This window comes from Anthonomus grandis, chromosome 4 (genome assembly GCF_022605725.1).
Source record: "Anthonomus grandis grandis chromosome 4, icAntGran1.3, whole genome shotgun sequence".
NCBI lineage: Eukaryota > Metazoa > Arthropoda > Insecta > Coleoptera > Curculionidae > Anthonomus > Anthonomus grandis.
In genome coordinates, this window is record NC_065549.1 from 38,101,690 (window position 1) to 38,125,309 (window position 23,620).

Here is a 23,620-nt window from a genome sequence, read left to right on the forward strand (position 1 = left end):
ATATATAATTTTATCAGAACAAAATTATTTTCAACATTATTTTATTATTCTCTATATTCCCAAAATTATTAATAATTAATAATTATCTTAGCTATATTAGGTGTCTACTATTTTGCTGCTATACCAAGTAGCAAAAGTACGTCTATTAGAGAAATTAGTAGAAAATTGTTCACAGAGTTTGAACCACCAGATATATGTTTGCAAGGTATAATTGTTTATTGATAAAACCAACTATAGTCTAAAGACTCATTCTTTTATAAAATGAATGAATTCGATATAAAAAAATACGATAAGCATAACAAATTATTCATTCTAGTGCACTAGATAGTGTTAATGTGCTATCTTATTGTAACTTCTCCTTAAAAATGCTCTAATTATTGAGAAACCAACTCTACAGGGCAAATCAAGAAAATCAGTAGCTATATAGAGGCATTTGGGAGAAAAGAATAACAAATTTGTAAGGCCTTATAAATTTGCCTAAGATCCTTCTAAAGAAAGAAAGAAGTCTTTTTAATACTAATAAAGATCAAAGCTAGTTAATGCTAAAATCTACGAATAGTAGTAGAAAGGTCTTTTTATATAGACTTACATAGCTAGTAAAATACCAGCTAGTTCTTTTCTTTCTCTTTTTTTTAATTATATTCCTTGGAACCTATTGTTGTAATAGGAAAAGAGAAGCTGATGCCAATTTTCATACCTGTTATTATTGCTATAAAGTTCAAGCATGTATTGAAAATGAGCTACAAGACGTTAGTGCTTGTTACTAACTTTTTTTGCCTTTGCATGGTATTTCCAATCGTCATGTGCGAATGTTGAAGATTATTCTTGGGACCTTGGTGACACAAAATTAGATGAGCGACGAAATCACAAATATGGTCCACATAAGTAATGAAATTGATTAGATCACTCAAAGGAAGAAAATCACATATTTAATTCTTCAAAAGATACTTCAAGACTGTGTTTTCCTAAAGAGGTAAATATATCAAAACTGCATTAAACACAATTAATTTAATAAGGAGAATCAAATATGCTATACCATTTTTTGAGAGATTTTTAAGACAAAGTTAAGTAAATCCTTTGATTTTTGACAAATGTATGGATAAAGAGGCAAAAATAATAAAGAACAAAGCTCTTGAGCAAAAAAAACAATGAAAGGAAATTACACTTGACATGAAGTGATATTTTTTTTTACCGTAGAATGGGGCTATTCTGGAAATCAGGGGTAATTTGAGAATTCATCCGAAAAATGTTAAAAGCGGCAACAACGCCCACAGAGTTAATAACAATACGCAAACGCCGCGCAAGGCCATTAGTACACATGCAACCGCGTACTCGAGCGCAGATCGACGAAAGGTAGCTGTTTTATTTTGGCGCGTAAAAATATTAGGAAAAACACGTGTTTTTTGGTGAAAGAACGGTAAGTGGTTAACTTTACTCTGTAAATCTAAACCGATTAATTGTATGATATTGGCACTTAATCCAAATAAAAGTATGGGGTTTTAGGAAGGTGTATTGGTAACATAAACATTTTAGGACTCTTTTGTTTTTTTTTATTCAGTATTCTCTGGAGTGGGGTAATTTGAGAAGTGACTGGGGGCTATTTGAGAAGGCATGGGGGCTATTTGAAAATTGTTAGAAATTGCTTTCAAATGAAATTGGCTTTTTTAGAATGGTATGAGATAATGGTGCGCACTTATAAAAAAACATTTAGCCATGTCAGAAATGGCAAAAATTACGTGCCATATAGGCATTACTCAGAGAAAGCCTTAGCCAGAGCAATAGAAGAAGTAAAAAAAGGGCGGTTAACTTTGGCTAAGGCCTCCGAGCATTTCAAAGTGCCCATCGCCACCATAAGCAGACGTGCTTGGGGGACCAATATATTTGAAAAAGCGGGAAGACCTTCAATATTTTCCAAGGAAGAAGAGGAACAGTTTGTGAAATACCTAAATATTGTGGCAGCTTGGGGATTTCCCTTTGACATATTGGATCTAAGACTTTTTGCGAAGAATTACCTGGATAAAAAAGGTGTACAGGAAGTTTGTTTGAAGGATAACTTTCCTGGTAGAGATTGGGCATTAGCTTTTCTTAAACGACACGAAAAGCTCATATCAAACCGTCTATCATCCAATATTTCAACTAAAAGAGCTTCACTTTTACCAGAAGTTATCGATAATTTTTTTCATAATGCCCGAGATACTTTATTAGCGGTAAATCCTAGTTTAATGATAAATTATGATGAAACAAACCTTACCGACAACCCAGGCACTAAAAAATATATTTATAAAAGAGGATCAAGGTACCCAGAAAGAGTGATAAATTCGACAAAAACAGCCATAAGCTTAATGTATGCTGGTACTGCTGGTTAATTAGAGATTTAATTTTCATTTTAGGCTCTCATTGGGGACAACTTATCTTCTCACTTTTCCGAAGACGTCCTTAAAACGTGCGAGAAAATGGATATTGCATTTATTTATTTGCCAAGCAATGCGACCCATGTCATGCAGCCATTAGACGTCGCATTTTATTCTCCACTTAAGAAATATTGGCGCGAAATTCTGACAACGTGGAAGAAAGGCCAAGGGCGGAAAATGACTACACTCTCAAAAGATGTATTCCCTAGATTGCTTGCACAGCTCCATAACAAGATTGAAGAGAATGGCAAAGGAAGGCAAAATTTAATCTCCGGATTTGCCAAAACTGGATTGCACTCTCTAAATCCTGCGCAACCAAAGGAAAGATTACCTGCATCGTCCACCACAGGTACAGATTCTAATATTTTAGATTCAAGCATTTTAAGCTCAGTTTTGGATGTCCTAAAAGAAATGCGTATGGGTAGTTGTGAGCAGCGTAAAGCACCGCGTCGCAAGAAGCTTACTGTAGAAGCAGGAAAAAGTGTTTCTACATCTGATTTGTACCCGTCTACTAGTAGAAATGTTTCTGAAATAAGTTCATGCGAATCATCAGATGATGAAGAAGACCAGCTACAAAATATTGACGATGAAGACCTTCCCTGTTTTAATTTGAAAAAACCTGATAAAGAAATCCAACCAGAAGAACATGATGATGAAAATCAGCAAGAAATAAGTGACGATAATGACCATCCTCTTATAAACTTTAGTAATCTTAAGGTCAATGATTGGGTAGTTGTTCGATACACGGCAACAATTTCAAGCCAATGTTATATAGGACAAATAAAATCCGTTACCCTGCTAAACGGGGAGCGGGTTTTCAAAACATCGTTTGTCAACTGTTTGTAACCTTCAAACCAGAGTTATTTTTAAGTTGTTTTTTTTTTGTTTAATCATTTTTTAGAGTTATCTACTTTATGTTTTTTTGTTTACATATTTTAATTGTAATTTGCAATGTTGCAAGAAATATTTTTTGTTTTGTATATTTTTTTTATATGTTAACATGTTTTTTATTTTTTTAAAAATGTTTTTTTGTTTTCCAAATATCCCCTTCAGTGGATAAATGATGATTTATGTAATTTTAAGCCATATTCTCAAAAAGCCCCACCCTATGGGGCAATTTGAGAAGGCCCTAAAAAAATTTTTTTACGGCTCCCAGAAGAGGAAGCCGTTAGTCAAATATAAGAAATAGATACCTCTATCATAGGTCTTTCCAACGCCATTACAAAATTGATCAAGCTTACTTTTGTCTTATAGATATCGCTCAAAAACCTCAAAAAAATTCTCAAATAGCCCCATTCTACGGTACTTAAAAAGATTTTATAGCAATCTGCTAAAAAGAGACAAAAATAGAAGCAATAGTGATGGACTTTCAGAAGAACTTATTGTGAGAGTGTAGCACAAAAGGGTGCAAATGACGTTCGTTTTATGTTTGACAATTTTTAAAAAAAATTATTAGTTCTTTGTGTGAAGTGCGCGATTTGATTATTTTTTATGACTCTAAACAGATTAAAAGCTATACATTATTACTTTTATCAAAAAATTGCTCAGGTCATTCGAACTGCACAGTCAATTTTCAATTCTTCCTCACTCACGGCTTGATTTGACCAGGCCTGTATAAAGATTGGAAAGAGCAATATATTAATATATCTGCTGATATGTTATTATAAAATTTTGGAGCTAAGTGTACACACACAAAGAAAGCAGGTTTCCTGCTTACTGGCAGTCGGCGCCTATGAGCGCCGATAATTAAGTGAACTTTTAAATTTGCCCGCACATAGAAAAAGCCGGCCGGAGCTTGTTGTAAGCGTGAATCGGCCCCGACTATTTTACCGGAATGAATTTTTAATTCTTGGTCGCTTATTATCGGAGTCATACGTGGGGTTTTAGTAGAGTTTTTGATTTATTTTAGAATAATGGATGTCGAAATTTTGATATCTGCTGTATGTACAAGACCTGCGCTGTGGAACAAACGGCTAAAGTCTCACAGCAATAGGAACGTGACCCAAAGTTTGTGGAATGAGATAGCAGCTGAAATGAGGATCAATGGTAAGTTTTTATTATTTATAATAAAAGCCTGTTTATTTTCATTAGTTAATAAAAACTACAATACTGTAAGTATAGATACTTCTATAATTACTTAAATACACAAACCAGACAAGAAGAAATTACGGATATGATTATATTGTTTAATTACGATAACTTGTAAATGTATCTCTAATTGTTTTAGCTATATTTGGCGGTCTCCCAGTACCATGATTTTCATGATTTCTTTGAGCAATTTCTACATTAGTTACGTGTCTCTCAAAACCTTCTCTTTTAAGAATCATGTTATGTAGAATACATTTAATAATATTGTCAGCAACACGTATATCCGTTTCGATGGGTTTGGACAAGATACGCCATTTTGCAGTTAGTATCCCAAAAGTTCGTTTTTAATAAAACTTAAAATTAAATTAAATATATTTTTCGAGCTCTGGAGAGTCTGCTGTTAAAGCACTCATGATCCAGAGGCAAATTTTTTACGCCGTAAGGTTTGAGTAAAAAATCTAAAAGTGGATAGGCATCATCACCTATAAAAACATATGGTGCCTTCGTATTTGTCCCTGGAAGATTAGAGGGTTCAGGTATTTCAATTTCCTTGGTAGTTAATAATTTATAGAAATCTGAGGAAGTGCTGCCGTCACCTTGCTTTCCATAACCACCTACGTCTATAGCAATCAGTTTGTAATTGGCGTCTGAAATCCCTTGAAGTACAACAGAGAAATATTTTTTATAGTTAAAAAACATAGATCCAGAATGTTTTGGACAAATAACACGGACATGTTTTCTATCAATAGCACCTATTACGTGGGCAAAGTTCCATATATTGTAAAACTCTTCAGAGATTTTTTTGAAAGTGTCTTTTGTTGGAATAGGCATATGTTCGGGCTGTAACTCTTGCCATATTACTACTACAGTTTCGGCTATAATATTCCCTACAGTCGAGGCTCCCATTCGAAAAGAAAATCCCAGAGACTTAAATGAACACCCTGTAACTAAATACCTGAAACAAATAATAAACGTTAATCAATTCCAACACAAAAATTTAAGCAATTTTTTTTTCAGAAAATGTGTTACAAAATGTGTTACAAAAAAATGGAATAATTTGCGTGACCAGTTTGCAGTGGAGTTAGGAAAAATTCCAAAACCTCGGTCAGGGGATGCAGCACCCTCCAGTTACGTATCAAAATGGCCATATTTTCAATCGCTCATTTTTTTGAAAGACATAGTAAAAGCCAGAGTCTCTAGTTGAAATTGTAGTATACAAACTGCAGAAAGTATGCAACGCCAAAAAGCATTAAACAAAAAAATAAAATCAATTAAAAGAAAACGGGAAACTGAAAGTTGGAATGAACAAATGATAAAAATTGAGAAACAAAAATTGGAATATTCACAAGAAAAGGCTAAGCGACCACGAGTGATGGAGAAGGAGGATGATGATCACATCTGTTTTTTTAAAAGTTTGCTTCCTTATGTACGACAAATTCCAGTAAACAAAATACTATGATTTAGAGGGCGCGTTCAACAAATTGTCGAAGAATATGCATATTATGGACATGAATCACCTTTTGTACCAACTCCTCAAATTTCTCCTTATCCTGGAAGTTCATGCTCTTCTTCATCCACGTATAGTACACAAGTCACGCATCCATTTGCTCTACATGCAAATTATACAACTACAATCCATGAGACAGCTGTGGAGCAAGAATTATCGACCGATTTGCTTGAACTTTAGATAAACAGGGTATCTAATTAAATCTTTTAAAACTTTTTCTCAGAATTATATTTTGTTCAATTAATTATATTTAATTTGATAAAAAATGAATTTTTATTCATTTAATAGTAATCACCGGTCTTTCTTTGGGGAGAATTAGCTGTTTGTGCCAGTTGCACCATGTTTTTGATAGACGTTGCTTAGTTTTTCCCAACACATAAATAAATGTATTTAATGTCATTCTCATATACGAACAAAACCGTTCTTCATGTTGTTTCAAAGTCAGAAATAGGTGATAACATTCTCCATAAACTTTTCGCTCCTTATTTAGGGGATGAACTGCTTGCCGTCGTCTTTGTATTTGGAGGAAAACGTTTTCCAAAAGCACAAATTCGTCATCGGAGGATGAGCTGGACATCTTACCTTCACTTTTGGCTTTATACTAGCAGTTAACCAGCTTTCTTTATGAACGCACAAGCGGGAAGACGGGCGCCGGTATTCAGCGCCGAAATTAGGCGCTGGCTAACCTGCTTTCTTTGTGTGTGTACCTTAATGTACTATTGATTTTTAATTGAAGCACGTTTTTACTTTTTTGGACAATTATATTGCTACCCCTAAAACTAATAAGAGCACTGAAAGGATAAACTTCTTAATGGATGGTTGTTAGAGTGTTACCTCTTGGATAGGTGCCAGCTGTTGGGTGAAGCCTCTCTAGATGTATAATACATATAAGGATTATTTTTTATTTTGCTTCTATACAAAAACGCTTTTTATTGCTTGTTAGAAAATGTGTAAAATATGAAAAGCCAAGGCAAAGCCCTATATTATCCGCTACTTGTTTAACTAGTACTATATCTAGTTACATATACATTTTTTTCAATTATCATTAGGTAACCCATGCGTCGTTTTATATTATAAAAATATAAGTAGGTGTTTTTAAACCATCTATGTTTTGCTGTAAAATAAATTAATTAATTTTTGACAAAGTAACCAAAGAGTTAGTTAAAAAAATCTAATGTTTTTTTCAGTTCCGTGTTTGTGACCCAACATCTTCAATATAGCGGAGGGTTGTTGGGTGGGGTCAGAAATAAAACAGAAACCCAGAGTTAGGTAAGAGGTGTAATGTCTAAAAAATTAATTTTATATATATTTTTTTTATTTTTTTTTATAACGGATTATATCTGAATGTAATTTTAATTGTGTCTGTGTGGTTTTTGTTTGTTGTTTTAGTTTTTGAACACGTAAAGAAACTTTATTTTAATTTTTTTTTCATGTACTTGAAATTATTTTGTTTCATCTCTACAATTACTTAAATATTATTTTTTTATTAAAAGAAAAAAACATTATCCTTTTCAGTGTCGTGAGGATGCGTATACGCATCACTGGCCGTAAATGGGTTATTATGGCCAGTGATGCGTATACGCAACACTGTACTAATGATTTATTTACAAAAAAATAGTGCTTTTGAAATATGGGCTGATACCGTTGACGCAAGTAGGGATGCCGCGAGACACGAGACACGAGATGTCTCGTCTCGTCTCGTCTCGTCTCGAAGTCATTTTATCTCGTCTCGAAAGTATTTTGTCTCGAATTTCGAGACGAGACGAGACGAGATAAAAATGTTCGAGACAAGGCGAGACGAGACGAGACGAGACGAGACGAGACGTCTCGATATATGTAAAATGCTTCCAGTAATAATTGGTAAAATTGTCATTAAAATCACGGAATAGGTTTTGATTATTTTTTTATTTCCCCATTATTATACTAATGGGCTTACGATTTGTGTAACAGGTGGTGGGTAGATTGGAAAAAATATCCTTAGAATTTAGGGGTATGTTTATTTAAATCTCTTGGACCAGTCACGACTGTTTTTATTTTAGCTGCGCATTTCTTTTTCAACTTAACGTTTTTATACAAGGTGTGTCATAATATTTTATTGACATTTTTCTGCTGTTAATAGGTATGTTGACCACTGTAGCTTAAATGCATATAAAATATTATTTTCAATATTCCGCTATTGCCGCTTTTATAAAAACACTATGACTGCTTTATATTATTGCTTACTATAGATTGTTGGAAAATGCGTTTTGCATGACTTTAATGGGGTGCTCATATAAATATTTTATTAAATCTTAAAAAAATCTTTCCCAACATGCCTACCTGCCCAATTAATTTAAAAATCGAATATGATTTTTTTAACTTTCATACTTAACTACCTATAATATGTTTATTGTTTATTGGGGTCTATTAAATTTTTAAGTTTTATCCTGGGCTTTTACATAGGTATCAGAACTTTTCGAGACAAAACGAGACGAGACGAGACGAGACGAGATAAGGTCTTGTCTCGACGAGACATAAGCTTGTCTCGTCTCGTCTCGAAAAATATTTGTCTCGAACTTTCGAGACGAGACGAGACAATTCTTAATCTCGTCTCGTCTCGTCTCGTGGCAACCCTAGACGCAAGGTTGAACAAAAGTGACAGAATTAAATTTGAACCATTTTTTTCATTTGCTTTCTTCTACGAATTTTTTTAAAAAGCCGGATTTTTTCTTATATATGGCCGCACATTTTTAAAAATCATATACTCCTATTTACTGTTCTTATTTTCAAGGTTTTGTATTTTTTTAACACTAATTACATTCTAAATTACACCATAAAATTGAAAACCAGGGCCTAGTTGAACCAGGGTTTTCCTAATTAGGTCATAAATTATGCTGTTGTGTTCTCGCATCACCGGCCGAATAACTGAAATTGCCTTTCACAAGTGTGTCTAGAAAAGTTTTTTAGGGCAATCGACTACTATGTTTTATTTATACAATATTTAGTCTGAGTCTGCATCTAATCGAGTGCGTGTTATTTGTTGAAAAAAATTAGAAAATTTCTTACGCAAAATGAGTTAAAGTTGGCCTTGGAGGAGGTTGTAAATGAGCTTGAAAATGAAGTTGGTAAGAATTTCTTGTACCTTTTTTTCGCTTTTTTTTAATTATACATACAAGATTATACACACAACAATAATTTATGATTTTTAGAACAAGTCGACGCTGTCTACATTCGACCCGAGGTAGATCAACTCACAGACGAGGAAGAATTTTCAGAGGACCCGGAAAATATCGAAAATAGCCAGAATGGAGATATAGCGGGAACTTTAGAGATCCACACCATTCGAGACGAGATTTACGATGAATCTGACGAAGAAGATTTGGCAACAGAACGCCGAATAATCCTAGAAAAAAAAGCGGTAAGTTACAACCCGACTTGGAGATCTGGATCATTCATACACAAGAATTTACATTTGTCCAAAGAAGAGGAACACAGTCAAGAACTTAGGGGCGAATTGGAGGGTTTGTCACCGTTGGACATTTTTTTCAAATTTGTCGATGAGAATCTTATGGATTTGATTATCCAGTTTTCAGAAAAATACGCACAGGAAAATAACAGACACGAGTTTCATCTATTACGAGAAGAACTGCTGAATTTTCTTGGGATCCTAATTTTGTCTGGATATCACAGCTTACCCCAGACAGATATGTATTGGTCTTTAGATGAGGACAAAACTGTGTATATTGTCAGAGATTGCATGAATAGGAATAAGTTCAGATCAATAAAGCGAAATCTACACTTGAGTGATAATAATAATCTGGATAAAGGAGACAAGTGCACAAAATTCCGCCCTTTTTTTGATACAATGAATAAAAAATTCTTACAGTTTGGTTTTTTCATTTACCTTATCTATTGATGAGCATATGGTTCCTTATTTTGGACGCCATTCTTGTAAGATGTTTATAAAAGGAACCCTGTGTGTTTTGGTTTCAAACTTTGGTGCATTTGTTCTTTGAGTGGATACCTCTACAAGTTCATTCCTTATGTGGGAGCAGCAGAGAAGAATAGTGATATTGGACTTGGTGCGACTGTAGTTGTTGAACTTTTGTCAATTGGGAAAAATCCGCAAAATCATAACGTCTTTTTTGATAACTATTTTTCATCCTACAAGCTCTTATCTCTTTTGAAAACCAAAGGCTATATTGCCACAGGAACGATTCGCGAAAACAGAACCAGTCATTGTCCTTTGGTTGATAATAAAGTCATTTCAAAAAAAAGAAAGGGGCACCTATGATTCCCAATTTGATGAATCCACCCAAATTTCATTAGTAAAATGGAACGATAACTCCATTGTCACAGCAGTACCCATTATCATGTAGAACCTTTTACTTCTGCTAAAAGATATAATAGGAAATCGAAAAAAGAAGTGTCAATCCCACAACCCGCTGTAATTTCAAGATATAATTAATACATGGAAGGAGTAGATTTGCATGATAATGGTGTGGCAAATTATAGAATCGGTGTGATGGGTAAGAAATGGTGGTGGTCACTATTTAAAAATACAAAAGACAGTACTCTTGTCAATTCCTGGAATTGACTCTACAACACGGTGAATCACAATAAAATGTCACAACTGAATTTTAAATCATTCATCGCCGTACGCTTATTAAAAACAAAGAACTTTGTCGCTAGACCACTTCAATTAGAACCACCCAGTGAAGTGAGGGTTAATCACTCTGGACATGTGACTCTCTGTGTGTCTCATGTGATCACTCTGACATCAGTAGGACTGACTCCCGAAGAAGATGTCGTGTATGCAGAAGTCAAACAATTTATATTTGTGAGCGTTGCACTATCCCAACCCAATAACCCTCTGCAAAATCTAATGTTTTGTCACGTGAATAATTTAGATCAAAATTGCTATAACCTTTGTAATTTGAATGAATTTTTTTGTTGTGATTATATTTAAATGAATTTTGTGAGGTACTTAGTAAAAAAATTGATTACAAAATAAAATTTGGCAGAAATTTGACAAAACGACCAGATTTTGTAATTAAATTCAAAAAATAGCACCGATGCAATCCTACTTTAATAATAAAACAAAATCTTAGGCTCTGACTCTGTCAGAGGAAATTAATTTAATGGTTTTCTTATTTAAATAAATAATGTCATAAAAAAATTTTGGACGTAAATCTCTTTTTCGTAATTTTACAGACACCACTCTAAAATGTTGATGATGGTCTTATAGAGGTCAAAACATATACGAATTACAGAATTAATTAGTTTTGATCATCTTTTAACTTATATAAAACCTAGTTATTAAGTAACTTTAATCCAATTACACTTGCTAGCAATAATATAAATAATTTTTTTAGATATAATTATGTTGTAAACAAGAAGTTTATTGCGATTTATTGTTGTTGAAACATGTATTTTTAAAAATTTACTAAATTTTCTAGAGTTTTTCCCACTTTGGGAGATAAAAAATGCCGATATAATTTTTTTTTAGCTTTATTTACAAAAGGCTATATACTTTGAAATATATTGTATTTAAAGGTCCTACCTGTTGAGAAGCATTTTGTAGATTTAGAAGAGGTTCCGAGGATCTTTTGAGAAACAGGCGAAGTTTATTTTCACGTGGAGGAGGTTCCTTTTTGCGTTGAGGACTTGGAGCCTAAAATAATATAGGGCATCTAATTAAGTAAAGGGTTTAATACTAATACCAATATTTGTCACCAATTACTTAAATTTGTTAATAATTAAATATATCAAAATACCAGTTTGGCTTTAGGAAAAATAAGATTTAAGGTTTATGATAGGGTAAAGCACCCAATAGTTGGCAGGGGCCCAGTTATTGGCAACTTGCAAAAGAAACAAAATGTATAAGCAGTTTTCGTTAATATAGCATTACTCGAGCTTTGTATTTATTAACACAGATGACAGCACTTTAGGTCTTGACAGAAGCCAACCGGATGTTACGTCAGTATTGCGACGTATTTGCTAACAGAAAGTTAAGTTGTGATTTATGCTCCCAAAATTCGCCATTTTGTTAGTAAATGGTCAGTTTTAAATACTAGTTTTAGACAATAAAAAGTTATATAAATTCCATTATTTTAATTTGTAATGATATTTAAGTGACCACAAAATGTATATAAATGGTTAAGGATAAATTAATTGGATTTTAAAATGCAAATTATTAAAATGCCAACTACTGGGCACCATAATTTTGAAAAATCAGTTATAAGCATTGACTGTCAATAATTGGGTTCTTTCATATTTTATGCAAAACAGTTATTGGCATCTTAATATTTAAAGGCCTTTTGTGAGTTTTATTTAAGTTAAGCGTAGATATTTATACCTATATGCCTACCTAGTTATAAATAATCGTATGTATGACAACTACCTATTTGGCAAATAAAGTAATTCGTTAAAAGTATTGGCACTAAACAAAGTAATTTTTTTTTCAGAATGACACAAGCAAACATGCCGAAAGTAAAGAAAAAATCAAAATACTGCAAGTCATATAATGAAGAAGCACTTCAAAAAGAAATTGAGGATTTTATTTTCCTACTTAGAAATAAACTTATTATTTAACATAGATTTAACTAACCTGATACAGCATTTTATGAAATACTCTGGACCGCGCAGCTAGAACCGCTTTCACAGCACATACTGGCTCTCTCGTCTCACCAACAAGAAATGTGACGTCACAAAGTTCTGGCATTGAGGCCAAAAACTTCATGTCCTCCGCTAATCCAGACTTGTTTTCAAACGTGCTTAGGTCAGGCTCTGCCTCTGCCATGGTTATATAGCTGGCGGGTAATAGCACGCTTTCCGGCATCTAAATTAATCAATTAAATATGATTACTATAATTATTATATATTATATTATGTTGTATTTAATTTATACCTATTTTCAAAAGTGATGGAGTTTAATTACTTCTTAAAGTTGAATACTATTTTATAAGGTGTATTTAATAGTAAGTTTCGTGTGAGAGATCTACTCTTTTATTTATTAGAAATCTGTACGTGATATTTGATAGACTATTTCTTTTGAATGGTAAAAATAGAACTAAAATCAAAATCTACTAAAAAATTGTTTTACGCAGCACTAAAAGAAATTAATTTATTAAAAGAAGGACTGAAAGCTTTAAATAATAATAATAAAGTTATTTGTTGGCATTCATGAATGATGCGGTTACGTAAATCTTCTAACCATTTAGGTTGGGTAGCATAAATTTTCGATGTCAGATGTCCCCACAAAAAAAAAATCAAGAGGAGATAAATCGGGTGACCTCGCGGGCCACTCGATAGCGCCCCTTTTTCCAATACATCTACCAGGAAACGTTTCATCCAGAAGCTGCTGCACTGGTAATGAATAATGGGGAGTAGTACCGACTTGCTAAAATATCGCATTTTTTTCATGAAAGCGTTGGTTGTTTTCCATAATTTCAATCAATGCTGGGTTAACGGCAATATATTCTCTAAAAGGTCTAAGTACGTTTAAGTTTTGAGGGTGTTGAGTACGAACCTCATGGTAGATCCTCGGATTTGTGTCGGACTAGTACCGACAATTATAACGATTGACAGTGCCATTGAGAAAAATGAACATTCGTCTGAAAAGCAAACATTTAAAAGATAATTGGGATTATTTGAAATTAGTTCGGACATTATTTCATAAAAACTGTAAACGGCGGTTATTATTATCTTCATTTAATTCTTAAAGAAGTTGAATTTTATATGGGTGCCATTTATTATGTTTTAGAATTCCCTGTATAGTGGTTTGCGAAATTCCCGTTACATGAGAAAGTTTTCTGGTACTTAATGTAGAGTTCATACTAACTCCACCGAGAAGACCGACTTCTACTGCCTCATTTCTCAATGGATTTTAAATATTCCGTTTTTTATTTGCCACCGAACCACTTTCCCAAAATTTTGCCACCAACTCTAAGATGCAACCATGTTGTACGTGTTTATCTGCATGTCTCTCAATAAATAAAGTTGCCGTTAGTTTTGCACATTGATTGTTTATAAAGTATAATTCAATAATTTCCACTCTCTCCGCAATAGAATAATCCATTTTTATTGAATCAAAAGAAAAACAGAGAAATAACTAATTCACATTATCTTGTTTACTAAAGATAATGTTGGATTGTTGCACTGATTTTTGATAGTTTTAAAATAATTTTTCACTCACACATCTAAAATATCCAGTAAAATGTTTAGAATTTCATTACTTGGCGATGCGCAGCTCAAATTTACAAAGCAAAGTGCTATTGCAAAGAAAATTGAATGCTCTTTCAAATGATGTATCACAATACACCCGTTCCCATGATGCATTACCAGTACGGCAGTTTCTGGACGAAACGTTTCCTGGTAGATGAATTTGGAGAAGGGGTGCTACCGAATGGCCCGCAAGATCACCCGATTTATCTTCTCTTGATTACTTTTTGTAGGGACTTCTAAAATCAAAAATTTATGCCACCCAACCTGAATCGTTAGAAGATTTACGAAACCGCATCATTCATGAATACCAACAAATAACACCCGATATTCTTCACAATGTCCGGAAACACCTTGAACAGTTACTGTACTATTGTATAGAGGTAACCGAGTAAGTCCGAAATAATATTGAAGTTACACATATTTCGGATTTTACCCGGGTAAACCGCGTTCTATCCGCTTTTGCGTGGGTAAAGTTGGTTGTAGGAATTATTATTACATCATCTTTCACCACGTTCACTTCAGTTCTAAAATGGCAACCGAAGAGAGTGGACGTGCGCGTTTAGCACAGCGTTTTTATGAAGTTTTTAACGAGTTGGTGTCTACGAAAAGTGCACATAGTTTTTATTTTAATAATGATCGATACCAAGAAATGTTAGAATCAGTCAAGTTGGCAAAAAACTCTAAAACTTAGACTACGCTACAATATCGGCGGTTAAAGAGGTTTGACATATGTTCTGTTAGAGGCGTTGAAAAGCTTATTGCTCGTGTATCGTCAGGTGAATCTAGCATCAAATATTACGTTACAAACGACGAAATATTTGACATTTTGCATGATGCACATTTAGCTATAGGACATGGCGGTAAGCACCGTATGGAAAGCAAATGTAAAAAAAAAGTACAAGAATATAACTCAAGATGTTATTAAGCTATATCTGCGCTTGTGTGAAGGGTGCCAAAAGAAACTGAAATCTGCCAAAAAAGGACTTGTGGTTAAACCAACGGTTTTTTCGGAGATGAACAGCCGTTGTCAAGTGGATCTAATTGACATGCTATCTAAATCCCATCCGGATAGAGGATACAAATTTATTATGGTGTATCAGGACCACTTAACTAAGTTTGTTCAAATACGTCCATTAACGTCGAAAAGGGCTGAGGAAGTAGCTAAGAGCCTGGCAGACATATTTTGTATTTTCGGCGCCCCATCTATACTACAATCGGACAACGGCCGGGAGTTCGCCAACCATGTCATTGAAGAGTTATGTACGATGTGGAGTGGCCTTAAAATAGTCCATGGGAAACCAGCAGCAGCAGCATGGAAAAAGCAAATCAAGATATACAGAACATGCTTATGACGTGGATAAACGATGAAAACTGCACGCGATGGTCAGAAGGTCTAAGATTTGTTCAGTTAATGAAAAATAGGGCATACCATGGGATAAAACAAGCTCCTTATGCCGCCACGTTTGGGCATGATATTAAAGTCAGCCTATCCACATCAGCTTTTCCAAAAGAAGCTATTGAAAATCTACGAACCGAAGAAGAGCTCGAGAAAGTGGTAAGGGAATTTGGTTTAGGTGAACAGCCTCAACAAGAAATAAATATAAACCAGTCTATGGATAGTGACCCAGAACCAGACAATTTGCAAGAAGATATTACTGAAGGTGGCAATATGGAAAATGGCAACAATAATTATCGAGAAAACGCTAGTATTCAGTTCAAAAAATCAAAGCAAGTGTGTAGAGTGTGACAATTTAAATACATCAGGGAATATAAGGTGTGAACTTTGCTTGTACCAAAGGAATATACAGTCAAACAGACTAGACGCAAAAAGAAATTTAGAAAATCAAGCAAAGAAGTTGAAAGCTTTATCTAATTCAAAGTTTCCCCCATGGAGATACAGTGAGAGTAAAAATTCCAGACGTTGATCGAGGAAGGGGTGATTTTAGAAACATTCTCATGACAGTTATGGAGAAAACTGACGACGATTTGTATAAGCTAGCGAGCAAGAGAGGAACTATCGAAGAAATGTTTTCCAGGAACCAATTTTCTGTATGCAGTGAGAAGCTTATTGAGATGGAAAGTGTATCACCGGAAAAGAAAAATTTTAGATAACTTGCAAACGAACAGTCACTTTTAGGAGGTCAAGGTTATAAACGATGCAACTGTAAAACTAAATGCATGACTAATAAATGTAAATGTAAAGCTATTGGAAATCTTTGTAACTCGAAATGTCACAGGAACTTGTCTTGTTTGAACAAATAGATTATATTATCCTTTAATTTGTTAGGATACAGTTTTAGTGTAACCTTTGATTTGTAAAATCTGTTTTTTTAATTAAATAAATTTTTATTAATATTTATGGCGTTATTTTTTAACATTAACCACGCCAAGGCGGATAGAACGCGGTTTACCCGGGTAAAGCCCGAAACGTGTACAATTTTATTATTATTTTGGACTTTACCCATATTTTCTGGGTATTGTGCAGTTTATCCGGATAAACCTAAGTTTAACCGTTATTCTAACTTTACCCGTAACATATATATACAATCAAACGCCTTCGACAGATCACATAAGACAACAGCCGTCGTAATTTTTTAAAGAATTTATATATTATAAGATCTTAGGTTCTGCGACTAGTGTAAAAAATGTGCTATAATCAGGATTTGTTGGATTCTTATTAAAAAACTGAGGGGTTTTTGGAATGTTTCCAGAGACATTCACCTTTAGTACAGAAATATTTGTCAATATTAGCCAAGTCAATATTGTTGCAGTTATTTTAATTCAAGTTTGTTACTTCATTAATAACTTTCCGGTTTTTTTATATTAAATTTATATTTATTTAGCATATCAGAATAATAATTATTAGTACAGTATTACTTTTATTTTGATTAAGTAAGGGCCTTTTTAAAGTTATGTCCTATTCGCATCGAGTATAGTATTCTATTTATTATGTTTCATTTGCTTAGAGATTTTTTATGAAAAAAGACACTTTGTTACTATTTCGATTAAATTATTAAATTATAAATATTTGGTGCAGCAAAGTTCCTCAGGAACGTTTATGCCAATTTTAGATGCAATATTGTTGCAATTAAACTTTTCATAGTTTATTATTTATATATGTGTTGGAAATTACCTTAAAATTTTTTACTTTAAATTCGACCATATCTGTAATATTAGTTTTGATGATAAAGGATTTAAAATTAAATTGCAAAAAGCAAAAAAAGATCATTTTTCTTTTGTAGAGAAATGGTGAAAAAAGCAACATTTAAACATTATTTTGACATATACAGGGTGTTACACAACAGGCGTGGTAGAAGATTTTGGACAATTTTATTTTTTTTAAATGGGACATTATATTATATTTTATTTTTTTATACTGCATCAAAATTGCGGTGTCAATTCTCTCTAATTTTCCGAAGGCCTTTGAGATATGTGTGCACGATAAATTGTCTCCTCAAATTAAGCACATAATTACAGAAAAGCAGCATGGTTTCTTTCAGAAAAGATCTACTGTCACTAATATGGCTTGTTTCTTGGAAACAGCATATCTAGCTATAAATCAGAAAAGCCAGTTGGATGTGCTGTACACAGACTTCTCGAAGGCTTTTGATCGGCTGGATCACGGCTTGCTGGCACGAAAGCTGGCTTTGGCTGGATTTCATCCTTGTCTGGTGGAGTTCTTCATCTCATATCTGACTGGCAGGCTTCAGTATGTTGAGTTTAATTGTTTTGGGTATGAGTATTACGTGGCTTCGAGTGGTGCGCCCCAAGGCAGTAACCTCGCCCCAATGCTGTTCGATCTATTTATTAATGATTTAGTTGATTGTGTAGAGAGTTTCTGTCTTTTATTCGCTGATGATCTGAAGTTGTTTCGTATCATTTGTACTATGCTGGACTGCCTGAAACTGCAAGATGACATGAATAGGGTCTTTGAATGGTGTGAAAGAAATAAACTACCCCTAAACTGTGACAAATGTAAAAAAATGACAATTTCCATTCTTCATGAGGATATTTTATACCCATATATATTGAGTGGTTCTCAGTTGCTAGACTGTTCTTCAGTGAAGGATTTGGGCATTGAAGTAGATAAGAGGCTCACATTCAACCAGCATGTAGCACAGGTCACTGGTTCAGCCTTAAAATCCCTCGGGTTTATAGTAAGGTCCACTTCTCAATTTAAAAATATAACCAGCTTGACTGTTTGGTACAATTCATTAGTAAAGTCTAAATTAATGTATTGCTCTATGTTGTGGTTCCCCATCAATGATGTTCATGTTAACAGACTGGAGTATGTACAGCGCAAATTCTTAAAGTTACTTTCTGTTAAGTTGGATGGAGTATATCCAGTAAGAGGTGTGGAACAGGAGTACCTGCTGAATACATTCAACTATTTGTCACTAAAGCAAAATACTATTCTCTCTAGTCAGATATTTTTATATAAATTTTGCAATAATAAAATTGATTGTTCTGCGCTCTTAGAGAGGTTACCTCTATTTGTTCCTCCTGCCAATGCTATTGTTTTGAATTTGAATTTGAAATTTAAAAATTTAAACAATTTGCTTAAGGAAAAAAAAGAGAAGCGAAAGTAGCATTTTTTTCTTTTAATAAACACACCCTAAAAAGTTAAGATAGAAATGTAAATATCATTTTATTCCACGCCAAGTAGTTATGGCACTATAGCCTCTTAAAGTTGGAAAAAACCAAAATTCGATTGTCTCTAATACAAAAAAATACTTTAAATAGTAATGAAACAAACTCAAAGGCACAGGTCTCAAATTTATTAAATTAAAGTCAGAGGATTACACGTGTTTCGCCCATACTAGGCATCATCAGATCCACTTGTGTATTCACTAATAAAAAGAACAAAAAAGAAGCAGAGAACAACACTACATGATACAAATCAAAGGTAGAAATTAAGTTCAAATTGGTAAAATCGGACGGAGACTAGTTACTAAATTTCTACCCTTAAATTGTATCATGTAGTGTTGTGCTCTGCTTCTTTTTTGTTCTTTTTATTAGTGAATACATAAGGGGATCTGGTGATGCCTAGTAAATAGGCGAAACACGTGAAATCTCTGATTTTAATTTAATAAATTTGAGACCTGTGACTTGGAGTTTGTTTCATTACTATATAATGTAAGCTGGTCTCTTTGAGAAAAGATGGACGATTTCTTGGAAAAAAATACTTGATTAAAGTATGACATGCATGATATCAAATTTCTTAGAATTCTATGAAGAACCTAAAAATCAAGTAATATATAAAGTTCCCCATTAAAAAAAACATAAATTTCTACTGCCACGCCTTTTGTGAACCCTCTGTATAACTCAAAACATATTTATTATGTAGCTTTTTAACCCCGTATACAACAAAAATTGAATGTTTTTGCTTTAAAAATTTAGTCACAATGGAGAAAGGGAGTACTAAATAGACACGCTATACAGGGTGCCTCCGATTAAGTCGGCACTATTGGTATCTTTGTTAATATTTAAGATACAGGGTCGGTTAAATTAGCAAACTAGTAGGATTTTTTCTGTTGATTAAAATGGTGAAAACAGAAAAAAAATTGAACGTCGCGTTTTCGAGAAAATGTGAAAAATTTACTTTTGTTAAATGGAATCCTCTGTATATTTTTACATAAATCAAAAGATAATAATTTTCTTAATAAAAAAGTTTATTTGCACTAATAGCCTAAACCTAAAGATAACAAAGTTATAGCGATATTAATAATTTTGTCAAGTTTTGGCTTTGAAATAAATAACATCAAGTAAAACTACTAATTTACAATAAATGAGCAAAAACATCGCCATCTTGTTCAATACATTTCTGAGCACACTTAAGCACACGTCTTGTAGCTTTTAAGATTGATCTTCTATCTATTGATCCAATTATTTGCCTAATATGTGTTTGAAGTTCATCAACGGTTCTGTATTTTTTTTATACACTTCATTTTTTATGTAACCCCAAAAATAAAAATCTAGAGGGGTTAGGTCTGGTGGCCTAGGTGGCCAACGAATCGGGCCATGTGTCGCAATCCATTTATCGTCAAACAGTCTATTAAGTAATATTCTCACATCATTTAGTTGATGGGGAGGTGCTCCATCCTGTTGAAAATAGATTTGTTGCCGTCTCTCCAAGTTAACATTATCCAAATAATCTTCCAGCGCTCCAGATAATATGAGATCAACATATCTCCTTCCAGTCAAAGTGCCATCATAAAACACAGGTCCTATTACTTGGCTTCCTATTAAGCTGCACCAAACGTTTATACTAAATTGATTTTGAGGATTTCTGGGATCAGTAAGGAAAAGATTTTCTTGGGACCAATAGTGTACATTTTTACGGTTAAACATACCTTTGTTTGAAAAATTAGCTTCGTCGCTCCAAATTATATAGTTTAAAATATTATCATTAGCCTCATATGCATTACGTAACCAGTTGCAAAAAGCAAGTCTTCTTTCGTTATCGCCAGGCAACAATGTTTGTACTGGTCGATACTTATATGGCACAAATTTATGTTTCTTTAAGACCCGCCAAATTGTTATTAAGCTCACACCGTAAGCTCTTGCTAAATCTTTAGTTGAGTTTTCCATATGAGCTTCAAAATATGCCAAAATAGAAATTTCAACATCCTCACTTACTATAAATTGGTTCCTTCTTCTAGTTCTTTTAAACACGTTTTCGTTACTTCTAAATTTTCTGTAGAGAATTAAAAAGTATCTACGGTTTGGCAAGTTACGAGTCTGGAATCTCTGGCGGTACTCTTCTAGCGCTCTGTCACTATTTTTTCGACATACAAGGTAACATTCTAACATATCACATTTTTCAATATGCGTAAAAGGCATTTTACTAATTTAAATTTTACAAAAATCACAAACTTTGCTAACATGTAACTGTCAGTATTTCTTTATTTAATAAAATCTCTATGGCTACTGTCATTTTATTATTCAAACAATGATTTATTTGTTTTGCCTAAATTTGACAAAATTATTAATATCGCTATAACTTTGTTATTTTTAGGTTTAGGCTATTAGTGTTAATAAACTTTTTTATTAAGAAAATTATTATCTTTTGATTTATGTAAAAATATACAGGGGATTCCCTTTAACAAAAGTACATTTTTCATATTTTCTCGAAAACGCGATGTTCAATTTTTTTTCTGTTTTCACCATTTTAATCAACAGAAAAAATCCTACTAGTTTGCTAATTTAGCCGACCCTGTATCTTAAATATTAACAAAGATACCAATAGTGCCGACTTAATAGGAGGCACCCTGTATACATATACATATATATTGTTTGTTATATATTGCAATTTGTTATATAACAAGCGATACATATACATATATATTGTTTGTTATATATTGCGACAAAATTCAGGAACGTGTTCTTTGGACCAAATTCGCAAAAAAATTCCTATAAACATAGGTCCTAAACCTTTTAGATTTTGAGCTACAGGGTGGTAAAGTTTTAACAAAAAAAGATTTTTTCTTCGATAACTTAAATAGATATTTGTACAAAGATTGGTATGCAGGGTCTGTGTATTCAGAGTCATTTACCACCATACTTTTAACATTTTTATGTTCTTCAGTGGCGTGTGTGCGGGTTTTCCGCTGAATAATTTCATAAAGAAAAATGGTACGCCACTGGTTTTTCTTGTATTAAAAAATATTTTTAAATTCCCCGTTTTATTTGCAACATTTTTGATTCCTTGGACTTTGTCCGTTAGATGCACGGTTTTCGCACAAAAAATTTAAAAAAAATTTCTACTTTGACTGATCGCAAGAATTTATTTTTTCTATGATCGTTATAAAAAGTAAGTGTTTTTTTTATTTTATTTAAAATTTCATTGTAGTTCATAATATGTCACTTTATTTAACATGTTAAAAAAAGTGACATACAGTGGCCCAGAAAAGTCATGGTACAATAGAGAATTACAATACAAATTTTATTTATAATTTTTTTATGAAATAAAAATCAATTTTTACTTTTATGTATTTATTTTTTCTAATGCCCTACATCATAACATAAACCTATTTCCATAATATATCTAACATACAATAAATAAAAAAATAAAATAAAATTTCTTACAAAAATTTAATCCACAAAAGTCAAGGTACATTTCAGACTATGGGCTAATAAAGTTCTGTCAATAACGCGTGGGAAAACCCTTCAGTTTAATAACCTCTTTTAAGCGATTTGGCATTGAATGAACTAGTTTTTTCGTCACATCGTTGGATATTTTTGTCCACTCTTCTAAAATTACCTGTTTTAAGTCTGATTTATTATGAATCACATGTTGCCGAATTTTTCTCCCCAAAACATCCCATAAATGTTCTATAGGATTAAGATCGGGACTTTGGGGAGGAGTTTCCAGCAGATGGGGAGTATTAAAAACCAACCACTGACGTACTGTATGAGCTGTGTGCTTAGGGTCGTTATCCTGTTGAAAGTAATAGTTCTCATGCAACCCTAATTTTTCAGCACTGGCACGTAAATTTTCTTTTAAAATATTTAAGTATACTTTTTGATCCACTGTTTCGTCGATAAAAACAATATTTCCTACACCTGAAGTTGCCATGCAACCCCAAACCATTACTCCACCTCCTCCATGTTTCACTGTTTTGATTGTATTTTTCGGATTAAGAGCTTCACCGGGTTTCCTCCACACCTTGACACGACCATCGGACCCAAAAATGTTAAATTTACTTTCATCTGACCAGATAACTTTATCCCAGAAATCAAGTTCAATAGACTTGTACTTTTCAGCGAATTCCAGTCTCTTTTTTCTATTAATATCGCTAACATGAGGCTTCTTACGTGCACTACAGGATTTGTATCCACCCTGGTTAAGTTTCCAGCGAACAGTTTCTTCATGAACAGATACTCCAAACATTTTTCTTAACTCTGATGATATTTGTATGGCACTTTTCTTTGGGTCCTTCTTAATTTCATTTAATATGTACCGGGATTCGCGCTCTGACAGCTTCCGAGGACGTCCTGTTCGCGTTTTATTTTCAATTCTGTTTTCATTTTGAAAACGATTTACTACTTTTTGTATAGTGGACCTGCTTCTTTTAATCACTTCTGCACTTTTGGTGTATGATTTTCCCTCTCTATGCAAATTAATAATAATTTTCCGCTCACTGACACTTAATTCGGTTCTTCCCATGATTATCACTGTATTTACCAGTCAAAGTTAAGAAGAAATATTCTAGTGAATACTGAAAACGAATGCCAGAATAGTATTAGAGGAATGTTCTTATTAGCAAATAACAAAATAACAATAAATTTAAAAGATACTTGCATATTTTGATTTACACAAATTAAGAGTACCTTGACTTTTGTGGATTAAATTTTTATAGAAAATTTTATTTTATTTTTTTGTTTATTGTGTGTTAGATATATTATG

The 23,620-nt window shown here is 33.2% G+C and overlaps 1 protein-coding gene across 3 annotated transcripts in view; it reads right to left on the minus strand.

Moving 5' to 3' along the window:
• The window catches only part of LOC126735352 (serine-enriched protein), a 48,005-nt gene that overhangs the window by 19,409 nt on the left and 4,976 nt on the right, over nt 1-23,620 (minus strand). For 2 of the 3 annotated variants that reach the window (XM_050439308.1, XM_050439309.1), the window contains exons 3-4: nt 12,596-12,826; nt 11,549-11,659 (exon numbers count right to left, since the gene is read on the minus strand). In XM_050439308.1, the coding sequence (XP_050295265.1) occupies nt 11,549-11,659; nt 12,596-12,826 (342 nt within the window). Of the gene's footprint in view, nt 1-6,840; nt 6,877-11,548; nt 11,660-12,595; nt 12,827-23,620 lie in introns of all 3 variants that reach the window. The other variant, XM_050439310.1, reaches the window with a different exon arrangement.